Raw genomic sequence first — 18,687 nt, forward strand, 5'->3', positions numbered from 1 at the left:
ACAAGGATATATTGTACAACATGGGTAATATAGCCAATATTCTATGATAGCTATAAATGGAGTATAACCTTTCAAAATTGTGAATCACTGTATTATATACCTGTAACTATAATATTGTATATCAACTACAATTTTTTTAAAGATTAAATAAGTAAGGAAATTGCAAACCACCACCTCTTACACATACTCCTTGTCTTCCTCTGATTCATTTTTTTCCCTCAGCACTTATCCCTTATAACAACTAAATATCTTACTTACTTATATTACTTATTGTAAATGCCACAGGACAGCTTTTCGTGTTTTGTTTGTGGCTGTATCCTCAGCCTAGAATAGCTTGCCTATGCTCAAATAAGGCATTCAGGAAAACTGTGATGAATCAGTGAAAGCAAGCATAAAAATGACATGTCTTTGTGCACTCTAAATTATGATTTTTCCCCCCTCAGGCATCTTGGTATATAGAGCTCACAGAATAATCGAGTCTTGTCAAGAAGCATTCATCTTGCGCCTCTTCAGACAGAAAAACAAACGTGGTTTTATTAAAGCCTTCACAGACAACGCTGTTGCCTTTGACACTGGCTTTTGTCACGTGGAAAGAGTGATGAGAAATCTTTTTGTAAGGAAGCTGTATCTGTGGCCAAGGTAAACAGCATTATGTGACCAATTTCTGCAAGAGAAACTGGTGTACTTTAATTTCACACTTTAATGTAGTATTTATTGTCACTGTACTTGATACATGCTAGTCAGGTTTATAACAGTGCACCCAAGTATAGATAAATGGTCACCACATTTGTTATTCTTTTGATAAAAAAGAGAGATTTGTTGGTTATTTTTCCAGTAGTCCAAGGCCATCACTTTCTTGTTCATTTAGTGAAATCCCTAGGGATCTGGAGGCTCATGTGTACAACAGAATTAGGTGAACTACAAATTTACTGGCTAAGATTCTAACTTCCACTTTGAAAACTACCCATCAGCAGCGGGGAAGAGGATGGGATAAATTGGCAGATGGGGTTGACATACATTACTGTAAATAAAATAGAAAACTAGTAGGGACCTACTGTATAGCACAGGGAACCACTCAGTGCTCTTTAATGACCCATGGGAAAAGAATCTAGAAAAGGGTGGGCATATGTATATGTTAAGGCTTCCCTGGTGGCTCAGATGGTAAAGAATCTCCCTGCAGTGCAGAAGACCTGGGTTCAGTCCCTGACCCTTGCCCTATTTGACTAATACTTCTGGCTCAGAGGTTAAAGTGTCTGCCCGCAATGCAGGAGACCCGGTTTCGATCCCTGGGTCGGGAAGATCCCCTGGAGAAGGAAATGGCAACCCACTCCAGTATTCTTGCCTGGAGAATCCCACAGACAGAGGAGCCTGGTAGGCTACAGTCCACGGGGTTGCAAAGAGTCGGACATGACTGAACTAATTCACTTTCACTTTCCATTTATATGGTTAAAAGTAATCCTGAAAACATTGTCACCTGGCTTTCCATTTTGCTTCTTAATTACATTTGTTGTTCGGTCACTTAATCATGTCTGACTCTTCGTGAGCCGGTGGACTGCAGCACACCAGGCTTCCCTGTCCTTCACTATCTCCCAGAGTTTGCTCAAATCCATGTCTATTGAGTCGATGATGCCATCCAACGGTCTCATTCTCTGCTGCTCCTTCCCCTTCTGCCCTTAATCTTTCCAAGCATTAGGGTCTTTTCAAATGAGTTAGTTCTTCACATTAGGTGTCCAAAGTATTGGATTTTCAGCTTCAGTATTAGTCCTTCCAATGAATATTCAGGACTGATTTCCTTTAGAATTGACTTGTTTGATCTTCTTACAGTCCATTTACAAAAAGCTGTTAGAGTAAACACAGGGCTCTTACAACTTTAGAAAATATTTTTAAAATGTTTGTCTTTTTAGATTCCATGTAGCAGTAAACTCGTTTTTAGAACTGCATAAACCCGAAGTCGTAGAAATTCATGTTTCTATGACACCTGCCATGCTTGCTATACAGACTGCTATTCTGGACATCTTAAATGCCTGTTTAAAGGAATTAAAATGCCATAACCCGTCACTTGAAGTTGAAGATTTATCTTTAGAAAATGCTATTGGAAAACCTTTTGACAAGGTACTCTATTTCTCTTCCTTTTTAAGCACTGTTTATGATGGTGTAATTTTTAAGTATGCAAGTTATTTTAATATTTATAATGTTCTCAGTAGGAATTTGTTGTCATTTTAAAATTAGGTTGGAGGTGATTTAAAGTATATCTTCTTTGGTTTACTGGAAAGTAATTTGTAGTCGAATACATTGATTGGCATCTAAGCATAATTCTGATTTTTGCAATTATACAATGACTGTCTTTTTTTTTTAAGTATATGTAAGAGAACTTTCCTGGTGGCTCAGATGGTAAAGTGTCTGCCTACATTGTGAGAGACCCGGGTTCGATCCCTGGGTTGGGAGGATCCTCTGGAGAAGGAAATGGCAACCCACTCCAGTACTCTCGCCTGGAAAATCCCGTGGACGGAGGAGCCTGGTAGTCTACAATCCATGGGGTGGCAAAGAGTCGGACACAACTGAGCGACTAAACTTTCACTCCAAGAGAACGATGAATAACCTTTTGCTCTGAAACGACAATATTTGAATATCTACAAGTAGAAGAGTGTACATAAGAATGCTTCATAATTTATTGTGATCTCTTATTGGGAATAAAAATAATTGGGATGAGTTTTGATTACTAAGGAATGTGAAACTTGCTCTGTCTTAAAGTTACATTCTGAAGTGAGAAAATGGTAAGACTGTAGTCTAGGAATGTTTATTTCAACTAATTTTTTCATCATAGATTAATATTAATACAGGTACATAAATGTCTAAGATCAAATTGTATGTCTAGAAAAAAACTAAAAAAATTCCAGGCAGCTTTTTTTTCATATTTTTGTAGAACAAGTTCTTTTCTTTCAAATTCTGAATCAATCTCTTTGTCACTAAAAATAATGCATAGTGATTTTTAAAAGGGAAAAATTTAAGTCCTTATTTTTCTGATTCTTCCAAAAAGTCTTTTTACTGTGGAATAATGATGCATAAAAGCCATTCCATGTGTTTTGTGCCTCTGTTTTTAAAATGTATTTTAATTTAGTGCCTAGTATACCAAAAACACCTCTCACATTCTTCTAATGGTACATATATCTGTGTGGTGGTGGTTTAGTCACTAAGTTGTGCCTGAGTCTTGTGACCCCATGGAGTGTAGTCCGCCAGGCTTCTCTGTCCGTGGCATTTTCTAGGCAAGAATACTGGAGTGGGTTCCCATTTCCTTTCCAGGGAATCTTCCAACCCAGGGATTAAACCCGGGTCTCCTGCACTGCAGGCAGATTCTTTACCACTGAGCTACCAGGGAAGCCCCCGTATATGTCCCTAGAAAAGCAAAATATAGCCAGATATGCTTTGCACTAAATTTCTGTAAGTCATCCCCTGGTCAGTGAAAGTCAAAGTATTGTTTTACGTATTCATCTCATAACCAAAACAAAATATAGGCATAATTTGCATTTGTTAGAAAATTTAAGTTTTGTTAATGGTTTTAGAAAAGATTTTTACAAAAGATGATGTACAAAAGACTTACATGTCCCAGTTTATCTAGGACAGTCACAGTGTCTGCCTGTTGTCCTGGAGTAATTATTAATAGTGTCATTTCATTTTCACAAGAGTTCCAGTTTGGACAGTAGATTATTTGGTCTTCTAAATATTACTTCCGTTCAGTATTAAATGTGTTAGATAAGATGCCATGTAGTGAAACTGCTTCTGAAGCATGCTGCATTATCCCTTTTAGTTACAGAATCAGCTTGTGAAGGAGATATGCATATGTATAGCTGTGGATATACATAAAGCTGTTCTGTGTTTTAGACAATTTTTTAGGATCTTAAAAAGTATTCAGATTTATTTGGTTGTTAAATATTTTCTCATCCTTGAATCACACTTAATAATAAACACATCTTTTATAGCAGCAAACTGTGGTCTGATGATAGTAATTTGATACATGTAGCTTCCCCGGTTTATGTCTTCTCCATCATCCAACTGGCTCTCACATCTCTATCCATACAGGACTTGGCAGAAGTTAAATGTATCTGAATTACTTGCTTTGATTCTGCATAAAAGTGAATAATTGAGTATCTGATGTTTATCAGGACCTTTGTCTCCTAATAATGTAAATGCGGGTAATTATGAATTGACTATATCTGATCATAAAGATTGTAGTGATGACACTCTGCTTTACATTTGGAAAATCAAACATTCTAATTAGGACATTCTGAGTCTTATGAACTTAAATTTTCTGTCCACTTCCTTGGAAGATAATGTTTTTTGTTTTTATTTTTTAAAACCATTGTGGTAAAGCTTACATAACAAAATTTACCATTTTAACCATTTTTAGGTATACAAGGGATAATGTTTGTTGCAAGTATCATTTGTATTAATAATAGCTATATTAAATATCTCTTAGCAATATTTTATTCTTGTTTTAGACAATTCGCCATTACTTAGATCCTTTGTGGCACCAGCTTGGAGCCAAGACTAAATCCTTGGTTCAGGATTTGAAGATATTACGAACCCTGCTGCAGTATCTCTCTCAGTATGATTGTATCACATTTCTTAATCTTCTGGAATCTCTCAGAGCAACAGAGAAGGCATTCGGTCAGAATTCAGGTGGGACATAAAAATACTAATATTATTCTAGGAACTGACTTGAATGAAGTACTAGATTTTGTTGGGGAGTCAGGTGTGCAGAGTGCTGTATTCAAGTACATGATATACTGAGATGTCAAATTATGTTTTATGTTCATGGCACAGGGATATAGATTTCATTGATAGCTAATGTTTCTACCTAATTCTGTTCTGTATATTAATAAACATTCATATCCATTCCAGGCAGTTTTATTTCTAGAAAAGACCATATATCACAGGTAGTCCCCAGCTTAGAAATAGGTTGTATTCTGAAAGTTGTTATGAACTTAAAATTCATTTCCCTAAAGAAACGGCAAGGGAATATGGAGTTTCATTAGCCAAAGAATGAAAAGAGATTTGTAGGGAAGCATACATATGCCGCTGTCCACCAACTGGATTTTCTACCAGCCACATTCTTGCCTCATTACTGTGACTTTTCTCACTGTCTGGCAAGACCAGTGATTTTTAAAGTGTGCCCCAGGGGCCCCTGGGGCCAAGATTTAATAAAGTTAATATTTCTTATTGCTTCATCAGGAACTTTCTTGAGTCATAAGCTACAAATGCACAGTGTTGAAGAATGCATTGATTGCTTGTGAACTTTGGGTCCACTGCCTTCATCTGTGCTTGGGCACCAGCAGCATAACCCACCGACGCTTTTGCACCATCATTAGAAACGTCAACACCGTGGGGGAAATTCAGTAATAGTACTAGTATGAGAGTAGTTTTGAGCTCACAGACCATCCCCCTGAAAACGTCTTGGGGACCCCCAGGGATCTGTAGGCTGCACTTTGAAAACCACCAGTCTAGCCAAACAGTGACAGAGACCATAACAAGGGAGGTGTGGTTGGGAGATGAACAAGCTGGTGACTGGTTGATATATAGGTCGTGTGACCTTCAGAGATTCTCTGAAGTTAACCATAAATTGAAAGCTTTTTTGTTTTCCACTTAACTTTTTATGTTAGGTTGGCTCTTTCTTGACTCCAGCACCTCAATGTTTGTAAATGCTCGAGCAAGGGTTTATCATGTTCCAGATGCAAAAATGAGTAAAAAAAGCAGACTGCCTGAAAAACTGGAGATTAAAGAAGAACAAGGTATCTTGTATGATTAAGTCTTCAAACATGTCTTTTGTTTACATATTTGGTATGGAAAAGCTTATCAAGTTACAGTATAACTTTAAATCTCATTCGACTGTGTGAAAAATAATTACTTGTTACATGTAACATATGTGATCTATGTTAAAAAATATTTGGAATGGATTCATTGCCAGGGGATTCCGAATAACTACTACATAAGAATGGTGGTGGTTTTGTTTTTTTTTAACTTCAGAATAATTACTGTTTGGGCACTTAAGGTCTTAGTGGACTGTTTTAACATCCCATTTCAGTTCAGTTCAGTCACTTAGTTGTTTCCAACTCTTTGCAACCCCATGTACTGCAGCACACCAGGCCTCCCTGTCCATCACCAACTCCCGGAGTTTACTCAGACTCACATCCATTGAGTCAGTATGCCACCTAACCATCTCATCCTCTGTCATCCCCTCCTCCCACCTTCAATCTTTCCCAGCATCAAGATCTTTTCAGATGAGTCAGTTCTTCACATCAGGTGGCCAAAGTATTGGAGCTTCAGCTTCAGCATCAGTCTTTCCAATGAATATTCAGGACTGATTTCCTTTGGGATAGATTGGTTGGATCTCCTTGCAGTCCAGATCAGATCAGATCAGATCAGTTGCTCAGTCATGTCCGACTCTTTGTGACCCCATGAATCGCAGCACGCCAGGCCTCCCTGTCCATCACCAACTCCCGGAGTTCACTGAGACTCACGTTCATCGAGTCAGTGATGCCATCCAACCATCTCATCCTCTGTCGTCCCCTTCTCTTCTTGCCCCCAATCCCTCCCAGCATCAGAGTCTTTTCCAATGACTCAACTCTTCGCATGAGGTGGCCAAAGTACTGGAGTTTCAGCTTTAGCATCATTCCTTCCAAAGAAATCCCAGGGCTGATCTCCTTCAGAATGGACTAATTGGATCTCCTTGCAGTCCACGGGACTCTCAAGAGTCTTCTCCAACACCACAGTTCAAAAGCATCAATTCTTTGGCACTCAGCTTTCTTTATAGTCCACCTCTCACATCCATACATGACCACTGGAAAAACCATAGCTTTGACTCGACGGACCTTTGTTGGCAAAGTAATGTCTCTGCTTTTTAATATGCTGTCTAGGTTGGTCATAACTTTTCTTCCGAGGAACAAGCGTCTTTTAATTTCACGGCTGCAGTCACCATCTGCAGTGTTTTGAAGCCCAAGAAAATAAAGTCTGACACTGTTTCCAGTTTCCCCATCTATTTGCCATGAAGTGATGGGACCAGATGCCACGATCTTAGTTTTCTGAATGTTGAGCTTTAAGCCAACTTTTTCACTGTCCTCTTCACTTTCATCAAGAGGCTCTTTAGTTCTTCACTTTCTGCCATAAGGGTGGTGTCATCTGCATATCTGAGGTTATTGATATTTCTCCCGGCAATCTTGATTCCAGGTGTGCTTCATCCAGCCCAGCGTTTCTCATGATGTACTCTGCATATAAGTTAAATACACAGAGTGACAATATACAGCCTTGACATACTCCTTTCCCTGTTTGGAACCAGTCCATTGTTCCATGTCTGGTTCTAACTGTTGCTTCCTGACCTGCATACAGATTTCTCAAGAGGCGGGTCAGGTACTCTGGTATTCTCATCTCTTTAAGAATTTTCTTTTTAGTTTTTAGGAAACAGAGGTACTAGAATGAGGCAAATAATGGACTCTGTTTCACACTCATCTATAACTATTATAATAAATATATATTGAATATTGTTGGCTTTTTAAGACATATAAGTGAAAGTGAAAGTTGCTCAGTCATGTCCAACTCTTTGCCACCCCATGGACTGTACAGTCAGTCCATGGAATTCTCCAGGCCAGAATGCTGGAGTGGCTAGCCTTTCCCTTCTCCAGGGGATCTTCTTCCCAACCCAGGAATCGAACCCAGGTCTCCCTCATTGTGGGCAGATTCTTTACCAGCTGAGCCACCAGGGAAGCGCAAGAATACTAGAGTGGGTAGCCTATCCCTTCTGCAGCAGATTTTCCCAACCCAGGAATAGAACCATTATCTCCTGCCTAGTGCAAAGATATATTTCAAAACTTAATTAAATACGTTAGTAATACATTTGAGTACTTACAGAAATAAAAGTTTTATTGTCTGCTTATATCTCATGTTCAGCATTAGGAAAAGCATGGAGATTTTAGAAATAATAAAAACTATTATTCTGTACTGATTCCTTTATTTTGTGTAGCAGTTTATATATAACATCACAGTTGACAGCTGACACGTAATCATCTCTTATTAGTGACCATGCATATGACTTTCTGTCAAGGCGTTATGGAGCCTGTGTTAATCTGGATTTGAAGTGTCTTCATTTAGACCATAAGGAGACCTTCTCAAGAATCTGGATTCTCTCTGTAGAACATTATGAAGGAAGCGCAAAGGAATAGGCTTGTAGAACAATGCCTGTGTTATTTGTTGTTTTCAAAGCCTTTGGAATACTTTATGGATAAACATTATCACATAGAATGAGATTATCATTTATTTCTATACAGAAACAAAAAAGGACCTGGTCCTAGAAAGCAACCCAAAGTGGGCAGCACTCACGGAAGTTTTGAAGGAAATTGAGGCAGAGAATAAGGAGAGTGAAGTCCTTGGTGGTCCAGGTAGGAAAAAAGGAGATGATGACATTGGCCTTCAAAATCTGGCAAATGAGTCCTTTTGATTAGCTCTTTAAAAATAACTTAACACTATTATTTTGTCTATAGAATAAGAAGAATAAGTGCCACATCACCAAAATCTTAGTGACAACTTCCTTTCTGTTTATTGGATGGTTTTTCTCCAAGTTCAGTCATTGTATATTCATGAAAGCAGGTGGTTTTACTGGTTGAGTTCTTGGGAAAACTTCTATTTAAAAATATAGCTAATCAACTATTATGTATAGAATGGATAAACAACAAGATCCTACTATATACAGGGAACTCAAATCAATATCCTGTGATAAACTGTAATGGAAAAGAATATTAAAAAGAATGTATGTATGTATATACCTGAGTCACTTTGCTGTGTAGCAGAAATTAACACAACATTATAAATCAACTAGACTTCAATTAAAAAAGATAAAAGATGCAGCTAATCTCCACATATATGTTCACCAGGCTTTAAAGCTTAGAGTCTGGAATCCCCAAGGAGAAAGCTAATGGGCTTATGTTTTAAGTTGTCAGCAAGTCTTTTCAAAGAAGCCTTAATTGGTCTATGGAGTAACATTGGCCTAGCCCTAACGAAATTCCAAGTTTTAGGGCTACTGTCTTCAAACATTTAGCACCATAGACTGAACCTGAGCTAAGTTTTTAAAATCAGACAAAAAATAAAACTAAATTTTCAAGAATATCTATTGGGACTTTGACTCCTATAAATCAATAAAGGCAAGCACAGAGTCCTTCTGTGAGTATTATTCTGTGATATTATCACAGAACATATGGTGCTGAGGTTTATGATCCTAAGTCATACATACCCACTTAGATAAAGTGAAAAGTATAAAGAAAAAGAAAAGAGGGAAAATTATGTCTTGCAGCCACTGTTAACCCTGACATATTTCCTTCCTGGTTTTCTTCTGTGTATTTTCTGTTTCACGTTGTTAAAGTTATAGTATAGATACAACACTATAAAGTTATAGTGTAGATTAATTCTGGATGTAGAATTAAGGAGTCAAATGATACTGACATTTTCAGTTCTCAAAACATATTACCACATTGATATATAGAAAGTTTTTTCTTTTTTTTTAATCAATTGTCATTTCTTTTGGAAATATAAGACCTTGTCTCTATTTCACATAGCTAGCATTGACTGAAGATGCTGTATATATTTGTGTATATCTGCATGTATCACGTATGTATAACAGTTTTATTCATTTGATTGGAGAAAAAAATCTATCTAGTTAGAAATTTTGATGTTTCGGGAACTCAGTGTTTTCTCAGATGCATTTCTTCCTTTGTGAATTGTGTTAGTTTCCTTTGCTGGTTTAAAGTGTGTCCTTAGTTTGTATCAGCTTTTTATACATTGAAGATAATAAAGTTGTATTTTGTCTTTAGCTCTTTTTTTAAGATTAGAAATGGATTTATTTAGAGAGAGAACATTGTGTAGACAAAACGCGGTCCATCTCAAAAGGCTTGAGAGCAGCCTGTCTTTAACTTTATAATGCACAGTTAATTCTCCAATGTATTGAGTCAGTCTTAGTTTACAGATATCAGTATTCTCTGAGATTTCTTCCATTGCTTTTAAGCCCGGAAAATCATCCTCATATGGAGAGATGGAGAAGAGTCATCTTTTTTTTTATGATTTATTATTTAACATTTGACTTTGTAGTCCATTTGGAATTTATTTTAGTATTTCCAGATCCTCTGGAAAATTGTTAATTAAAAAGAGCTCCTTTAAACCTTCCATTATACCACAGCTATATTTTCATAAGTCTCTAAATATTTCTGGCTTCAACTTTACCCAAAAGATTTAAGTGATCCTGGCAGAGAGGTGAAAGTCTTTGATGAGCATCTGAGATCCTTGTTAAGTTGTAAAGTATCTTTAGCACCAAGGAGGTGAGATGGGTCTTCTTTGTGGGGGACAGGAAGAGGGGGCACAGAGGGAGGAGGGCAGCAAGTGAGCTAATAGCTCCATAACACTGTTTTTAATTTTAGGACAAGTTCTCATTTGCGCAAGTGATGACAGGACCTGTTCCCAGCTGCGAGAGTACCTCACTGTCGGAGCAGAGGTCTTCTTGTTGAGACTCTACAGAAAAACCTTTGAGAAGGACAGCAAAGCCGAAGATGTATGGATGAGGTTAAGGAAGGAAGATGACTCAAAGAGAATCATGAAATCCAGCAAGAGGCCCAAAGACCTCCGAGACAAAGACAGGCCCCCTGCCAAAGAGAAGGCCCTCAGAAAGAAGAAACCAAGGTTGACTTTAACTCAGATGATGGGAAGAACTGAAGAACTAGAGGGGGAGGCGGGTGTTGAGGAGGGCAGCCCAAGAGAGCTGACCAGTAGCCCGGAGAGCTGCACAGAAGACATTAAGCACGAGGAGTTTGATATGAATGTGTCCTCCGATGCCGCCTACGGAATCCTGAAAGACCCCCTCACCATCATCCACCCGCTCCTGGGCTGCAGTGATCCCTACGCTCTGACACGCGTGCTCCATGAGGTGGAGCCGAGATACGTGGTCTTGTATGATGCAGAGCTGACCTTCGTGCGTCAGCTTGAAATTTACAGGGCGTCTCGGCCCGGGAAGCCTCTCAGGCAAGTTGTAGGGAAGGTGAACTCTCACCTTACAGGCTTCAGCTTCACAGTTCTGTAGGATTTAGCACAGACAGACCAGCTGCACACGGGCTTTCTGATCTTTAATGCTGCCTTGTTGGGATGTTGGCTGAGTTTATGAAACGTTTGACGGTTCAGATCAGTCTGGGAAGTACACCTGAGAAGGAGATCCAGTGTTGCAGTGAAACCGGGAATCTGGGGGAATGCCTCCCTTCTTGTTAACCTTCTCTTCTGCTGTTCAGTGCCATATTCTTAATGCATCGGTTGTAGCCTATAGGGTGCCGTCTCTGACTAAGCCTAAGAAATTTACAATATCCTAACTTCTCCCACATGTTAATGTAATTATGACTCAGAGAAATCATTTCATAATTCGAAAGTGTCTTTCATTTAAATCTGAAGAAGTGACTCTTAAGTTAAAGCCACATAAAACTGGAGTATTTGAGGAATTATTGTACCAAGTTTTCTTGAGTTTCAAGAGCTATCAGATGAGAAATCTACAGAAATATCAGATGAGAAAATGGTGCCTCCCCAAGAATATAGTGTTCTGGCTCTCCAATTATCCGAGGGAAATAAACAGCAAAATTAATATCCTGAACTCAGCCTGAACCAAAAACAGAGCCAAAAGAAACCTTTCTAGCCAGTTTAACGAAGGCAGCCCTTCCAAGTAAAGATGAATGGAGGAGGTGGGTCAGAAATAACACAGGATGAAGAGATTAGACGAAGCTGGTAAAATAATTACAGGCTGATAAATTTTTCATACTTTACCATTGATCAATACTGTAAATAGCTTGTGTGCACCCAAGTTCTCTGTTGCCTGATAATACTGTGTGATGCTTAGAAACAAAGTGTCAGAAATGGAAGGAGCTTTGGAGTTCAACCACTCAGTTCAGCAGGGAGAAACTGAGGCTCAGAGGCGGTGAATGACTTGCCCGCAGCCACTTGGTAGATTCGTGGCAGAGCTGGGGGTCTCTGGACTCATTGGCCAGTGGCCTTTTCCATGTTCACCCTTTAAAAAAATGCAATCTAGGAAGATGAAGGTCGAAAGAAAAATGGAGGGTTAAAAAGGAAAAATATCTCTGATAGAAGGTGAAGAAAAGGTGCTTCATTCAGCTTCTTAGCAACAAACAAGATAGAAAGCTGGCCTTTTATAAGAGAAAAGAGTATGTCAAATTATTTCTTGAGGCACTTGATATAATCCATATGTCCTCTGTGTCCTGGTGTTTATATAAAATGTGTGATGGCTTGGTTCTGTTAAGACATGAATAAAAAGGATCTGAGAAATTACTTGTGAAGATAAAGGTCATATAGATTTCATTTGTTTACTTTTCACTAACATGAACTTTCCTAAGCTGGCTTTTACAACTGCTCTCCAACTTTTTAAACGATTGTTTGGCAGGGGTGCAAAGAAAAAATTGAAAAAAGAGAAGCCGCTAAGATTGTGTTTTCTGATTTGTTTATAGTTATGAGGAAAGAATTATTCTATCCCTCTTTGTTATATTTCAGTGTTTACCTAAACTCCATTCCTCTTGGTGAAAGAAGAAAGGAAAAAAAAAAAAGCCCATGTGGTAATGAGACCTTTAACAGGTGGGGTTTAGGCTGCTTAATTTTAGCAAGTATGTGATTAATGGAACCTTTTCTTCTCCATCAAATATTTATTATTTGAACACTCTGATTTGCTGATTTCACGCTTTTCCTTCCAGGGATTAAAAATTATGTGTTTGCAGCCTAAAAGAGATCTGTCTTAACTTGCAGGGTTTACTTTCTTATATACGGAGGTTCAACGGAGGAACAGCGCTATCTCACTGCTTTGCGGAAAGAAAAGGAAGCTTTTGAAAAGCTCATAAGGTAAATACACAGGAGATCAGTATGAAGGAATCAAAGGCCTTTGAGATCCAGAGACTCCTCTGGATCTAGGTGAGGGAATATCTACTAGCCCTTAGGTGCTAGGGAGAGTCACGTCAAGATACACCTGTGTTCTGATAACCCCCCAGGGTTTACATGGTTCAGCACCCATTTCGTTTTTCCCTGCCTCTCCACCATCCCCATTTGCTTTTCAGGGGTTTGATAGACTATTAGAAACGTGAAGAAAACTGCTTTTTTGTTTGTAAAGAAATAAAACCTAAAGCACCAGCATGTGCTCTCCCCCTCCCCCATGTCCAAGATTTCTCCCTTACCTTGGAATCATGATTTTTTTCCCCCTTGTGAAATCTCCATTGTCTTGGGTGAGTGACTGCTTTACTCTTTACCCGAAAATACTTTTATGACCTGGTCAGTTCATATCAATAGAATCACTCTGAGAAAACATTTTTATAAAAGTGTGACATTTGTCTGAAAAGATGTGTGTTTTTTGAGAATGAGTATCCTTTAATGTTCCAGATCCAGATAGAAAAAACTTTTGGTTTAATAGAAGGAAAATGTTCCTAAGTGAGATATTAGCAAACTGCATGGCTGCCTCTTACCTGTAGGTATCTGAGAAAGCTGATAACATCCCCCAAGGAATGTTGTCAAGGAGATGGCAGCTTGGTGAGAGAAGATGGATCAGGTGGTCTCTCAGGGGCCCCAAGAGCCAGGGTAGGGGCTGGACAGGGAATCCTTGAGCTGAGATAGAGAAGAGGCTAGATGAGAGGAGACCGTGGCCTAGCCTGGCTGGGACCGAGCCAAACCAGTCTTAAAAGCCTCGGACGCTGGCAACACAGCAGTGACAATGAGAGGGCAGAAGTCACTTTTAGTGGTAGTTACCCAGCCAGGACCTCGACAGAGTTTCAAAATGGACAGCCATTCTTCAGCACTGGCTATGAGCTTTCAGTAGATGCCTAAAATATGCAGATACCCCAGTGCATCCAGGAATGGTTTCCAGACACAGGAGCACCTCCTGAATCAGTGCCAGTGAGTCCCTGTAAAGACACTCAGCACAGTATGGGGGCAGCACCCTGTGCTGTCCTTCCCTCCCCTTCCTCTCCTCTGTGATTGTGGCATGCCTTAGGCAAGGATTCTTACAGCTATCGATCCACAGTTATGGGGCAGTCCTTTCAGCTTGTGAAAATGTAGTTTCTTTTTATTTTTTTATTGAAGTATGGTTGATTTGTAATTTGTGTTAATTTCCACTGTATACCAAAGTGATTCAGTTACACACATATAACTCCCATTCCTTCCCTCTCCCAGCCCCTCTCCACCTTGTGAAGTCTTTTCTCTATGTCTGTGAATCTGTTTCATTGTTGTTCAGTTGTTAAGTAGTGTCTGACTGCAGCACGCCAGGCTTCCCTGTCCTTCACCATCTCCCGGAGTTTGCTCAAACTCATGTCCATCGAGTCACTGATGTCATCCAACCATCTCAAACTCTGTTTCCCCCTTCTCCTGCCCTCAATTTTTCCCAGCATCAGGATCTTTTCCAATGAGTCTGCTCTTTGCATCAGGTGGCCAGAGTATTGGAGCTTCAGCATCGGTCCTTCCAGTGAATATGCAGGGTTGATTTCCTTTTGGATTGACTGGTTGGATCTCCTTGTGGTCCAGAGGACTCAAGAGTCTTCTCTAGCATCACAGTTGAAAAGCATCAATTCTTTGGTGCTTAACTTGTTTTATGGTCCCTTCTCAGCGTCTGTACATGCCTACTGTTCCCCTTCTGTTTGCCATGAAGTGATGGCACTGGATGCCTAGATCTTCTTTTTTTGAATATTGAGTCTTAAGCAAACTTTTTTCCTCTTCTCTTTCACCTTCATCAAGAGGCTCTTTAGTTCCTCTTTACTGTCTGCCATTAGGGTGGTATCTTCTGCATATCTGAGGTGGTTCATATTTCTCCCAGCAGTCTTGATTCCAGCTTGTGATTCATCCAACCTAGCATTTCGCATGATGTACTCTGCATAGAAGTTAAATAAGCATTTAAGTTGAATAAACAACTCCTTTCCCAATTTTGAACCTCTCCATTGTTCCATGTCCAGTTCTAACTCTTGCTTCTTGACCTGCATACAGGTTTCTCAAGAGGCAGGTCAGGTGGTCTTGTATTCCCATCTCTTGAAGAATTTTCCACAGTTTGTTATGATCCACACAGTCAAAGGCTTTAACATAGTGAAGCAGATGTTTTTCTAGAATTCTCTTGCTTTTTCTGTGATCCAATCATTGTTGGCAATTTGATCTCTGGTTCCTCTGCCTTTTCTAAATCCAGCTTGTACATCTAGAATTTCTCGGTTCACATACTGTTGAAGCCTAGCTTGAAGGATTTTGAACATTACCTTGCTAGCGTGTGAAATGAGCACAATTGTATGGTAGTTTGAACATTCTTTGGCATTGCCCTTCTTTGCAATTGAAATGAAAACTGACTTTTTCCTGTCTGGTGTTTTGTGGATAAGTATTTTCTATTAATGTGTTCTGGAGGATAGTTTGTGGGCTTCCCTGGTGGCTCAGATGGTAAAGAATCTGCCTGTAGTGAGGGAGACTGGATTTGATCTCTGTGTTTGAAAGATTCCCTGGTGAAGGGAATGGCTACCCACTCCAGGATTCTTGCCTGGAGAATTCCATGGACAGAAAAGCCTGGTGAGCTATAATCCATGGAGGATATTTATATGTGTGTATATATGCTTTTTGAAAAAAATATTCCAAAAAGTGTAATAACCATGTCTGTTATACAGACTTCCTCTTCCTGTTCAGAACTTTTAGCTTCTCTCTCTGTGTCTCCTAGACCTTCATCTCCCAAGACTCAGTCAACAGATATTTCTTGAGCATCTATTATGAGCCAATTCCTATGCTCACATTAAAGTGCTAGACTTACAGTGGTGCAGAAAAAAAGCTCAGTTCTGTCTTCTAGAGCTTATCCGCTAGTGTAAAAGACAAACATTGAATGGTTATGCACAGTCTAATAAACACTTGCAGGCTGTAGCCTGCAAAGGTGAAAGAAAATGGTATCGAATGAGAGTGTGTCAGAGGGTCAGGGGCAGGGGCTGCGTCAGGGGCAGCATCTCTGAAGGGGTGACCTTTCAGCTGACCTAGGGAGCATGTGTGGTGGTTGCTAAGTAGATAGAAGTGGGCCTAGGGTTGTGTTGTTCAAGAGTGTGTGTGAAAGCTCAGAGGTGCAGGAGGCCGGTTAAGGATTCAGAACTTGACTCTGAAGGCCGTAAGACAGCACTGCAGAGTTCTAAGTAGGAGAATGCCGTAGTGTGTTTTCAGAACACCTGGCACCAAACTCGGAATGGATGGAGTAGGGAAGTAGTCAGGAAGCTATTGCAGTTGTCCGATAAGAACCAGTGGCAGCTAAGATTAGGTTGATGGATAGAAGGGGAGAGATTTAAGCGATATTGAGGAAATGGAGTCAAAGAATTGGTGCCCCTGGATGTGGGCCAGTAACCTCCTAATTGGCTCCTTCACTCTTTTTAAAATATCCTTTGCCTCAGGCTTCTCTAATTACAAGTGACTGTCTCTAGATTACAATGAGCACATGGAACTAAGATATTCAGATGAGGTTGTTGGTGTTTACGTTGAGGGTCCCTAAAGACCACCCTCAGGCTCAGTGAGTCACCAGAAAGACCCACAGGAGTCAGATAAACTGGGGTCCTCACCATTGTGGCTAATTACAGAGAAAGGACACAGAGTAAAATCAGCAGAGAGAAAGAAAGCACAGAGCCAAGTCCAGGAGAAAGCCAGCGTGAGCTTCCGAGTGTCCTCTTCCAGTGAGTTCCCAGGGAAGTGCTTAATTCTGGCATCCGTGTGTGACACCACACACTCAGCATTATCCTCAGGGAAGCTAACCCAAGACTTGGGGTCCAGCGTTTTTACTGGGAGTTAGTCATGCAGATGCAGTACTCAAGGGACAGACTCCGGCTCCCTGGAGATGAAACGTATTCACCATAAATCACACTGGGGCCTGCTGTGTGATCCTCTTATCAGGCGGAGTAGTCCAAGAACTCAGAGCTCAGCTCCCAGAAGCTGGCCAGGGGTTTCCAGGAAGACAAGCTGAGGAGACAGGCCTTTCTTGGGAATGTGCAAGGTTTGAGCATCCCAGGCCTGCTCTCTGAACCCTTTCCTGCCCAGAGCTGTAGCCCAGGGTGCCTGTAGCATCCGAGTAGGTGAGTTGTGTGCGCCAGGCCTCCTCCCCACAGCTGCGTCTTCTCCAGTTCATCAGCACGTAGCCTGGAAACGAGTGCCATCAGTGGACTGTAGCCAGGCCTTGGGGACCCGCATGCATTTCCCAGCTTATACGAGGGACTCTAAACTCAAAGGGCTCAGTGACAAGGCTCAGATCAGCCTGGCCTTGACTGGAAACGTCCCTCAGCAGAACCCAGGATGTAGGCTTTGTCCTACATTGCAATTTCTACAGCAATTTCCATACGAGATTTTGGTGTAATTTTATCTACATGGCCTGGCCTAGTTTCTAACTCTCTCACCGGTGACTGTCTGGGTATTATGTTAGGTCTTTCCATATCACACAGATAGTAACACTCTTTAGAACCTTAAGATATTTACTTTCCCAGAAAACTTGGGGAATTTGAGAAGTGTTTGTTTTGAAAAGCAAAATATATGTGAGGTGCGTGGCTGAAAGAGCATTTGCACTGAGCCTGGACTTAGAGAAAAATGTAATGGGAGACTGAGGAAATGCGCTGTTGCCAGGACCTCCACAAGTGATTTTGTAAGAACAAAAGCAACGCTGCTATTTAAAATAACCAGACAGGAATGAATCAGGCAAGCTGGCAGTGAAAGGACTGTTTGGCTGGACTAGAGATCAGTAGGTTACAGATGACAAGTAAAGAGAAAAAAGATTACATGTCTCAGTATTGATAATAAAATGTTCCCGGGGTCAAAAAATTAGTAATAACATTATGAGTAAACATAGTTTTGGAGAGGTCACCACTTTTCAAAGGGAAGGGTTAGATTATTTGAAATTTTACAGTTAAAAAAATATCACAAAATGGGTTAGCATGAGGACTTGAATAAATGCCCATTTGAAGAGACTCCTCCAGTACCTCCTCCCTGTGTTATCACGTTGTACAAGCTATTCAAATACCACTAGAGATGTTAGAGCAATATTAAGAAACCACAGTATTTCAGGTGGATGTAGGAATCTGAATTGTTCAATTATTATTTTGTATCTGTCACATACAGTAATTTGATTATGCTAAATGTGAATAAGGGACTGAATATTTTTAAGTATGACAAATTTCTGTTCAACTAATTTGAGTTACTGGTTAGGAAGACTTAATATTTTCTTCACAACCCTGGTTTCATTTCAGGAGTATGTTTTTTTCTGAAATTTAATTTGCAGTTATAACATTTCATACTAAACTAGCTGTTTTGTTTAACAGTATTAACTGAAGCAGTTGCAGAATCATTTGAAAGAAATCTGTTTTTTAGCATGCAAGTGCGTGTTTGGTCGTGTCAGACTATTTGCGACCCTGTGGACCGTGGCCCGCCAGGCTCCTCTGTCCATGGAATTTTACAGGCAAGAATCCTGGAGTAGATTGCCATTTCCTTCACAGTTTTTTTTAGCATAGTCATGGATAATTAGGGGATGAGGTTACTACATTATAGGACTTCCCAGGTGGCTCAGTGGTGAAGAATCAACCTGCCAGTGCAGGAGACACAAGACACAGATTCAATCCCTGGGTCGGGAAGATCCCCTGGAGGAGGAAATGGCAA

The 18,687-nt window shown here is 40.1% G+C and overlaps 1 protein-coding gene across 2 annotated transcripts in view; it reads left to right on the plus strand.

The window, feature by feature from the left end:
- Positions 1-18,687, plus strand: part of ERCC4 (ERCC excision repair 4, endonuclease catalytic subunit) — a 41,280-nt gene that overhangs the window by 13,134 nt on the left and 9,459 nt on the right. For both annotated transcript variants that reach the window (NM_001205360.1, XM_024984853.2), the window contains 7 exons: positions 444-639; positions 1,905-2,112; positions 4,497-4,677; positions 5,658-5,786; positions 8,316-8,426; positions 10,452-11,049; positions 12,820-12,912. In NM_001205360.1, the coding sequence (NP_001192289.1) occupies positions 444-639; positions 1,905-2,112; positions 4,497-4,677; positions 5,658-5,786; positions 8,316-8,426; positions 10,452-11,049; positions 12,820-12,912 (1,516 nt within the window). The remainder of the gene's footprint in view (positions 1-443; positions 640-1,904; positions 2,113-4,496; positions 4,678-5,657; positions 5,787-8,315; positions 8,427-10,451; positions 11,050-12,819; positions 12,913-18,687) is intronic.

The sequence above is a fragment of the Bos taurus genome, chromosome 25 (genome assembly GCF_002263795.3).
Source record: "Bos taurus isolate L1 Dominette 01449 registration number 42190680 breed Hereford chromosome 25, ARS-UCD2.0, whole genome shotgun sequence".
NCBI lineage: Eukaryota > Metazoa > Chordata > Mammalia > Artiodactyla > Bovidae > Bos > Bos taurus.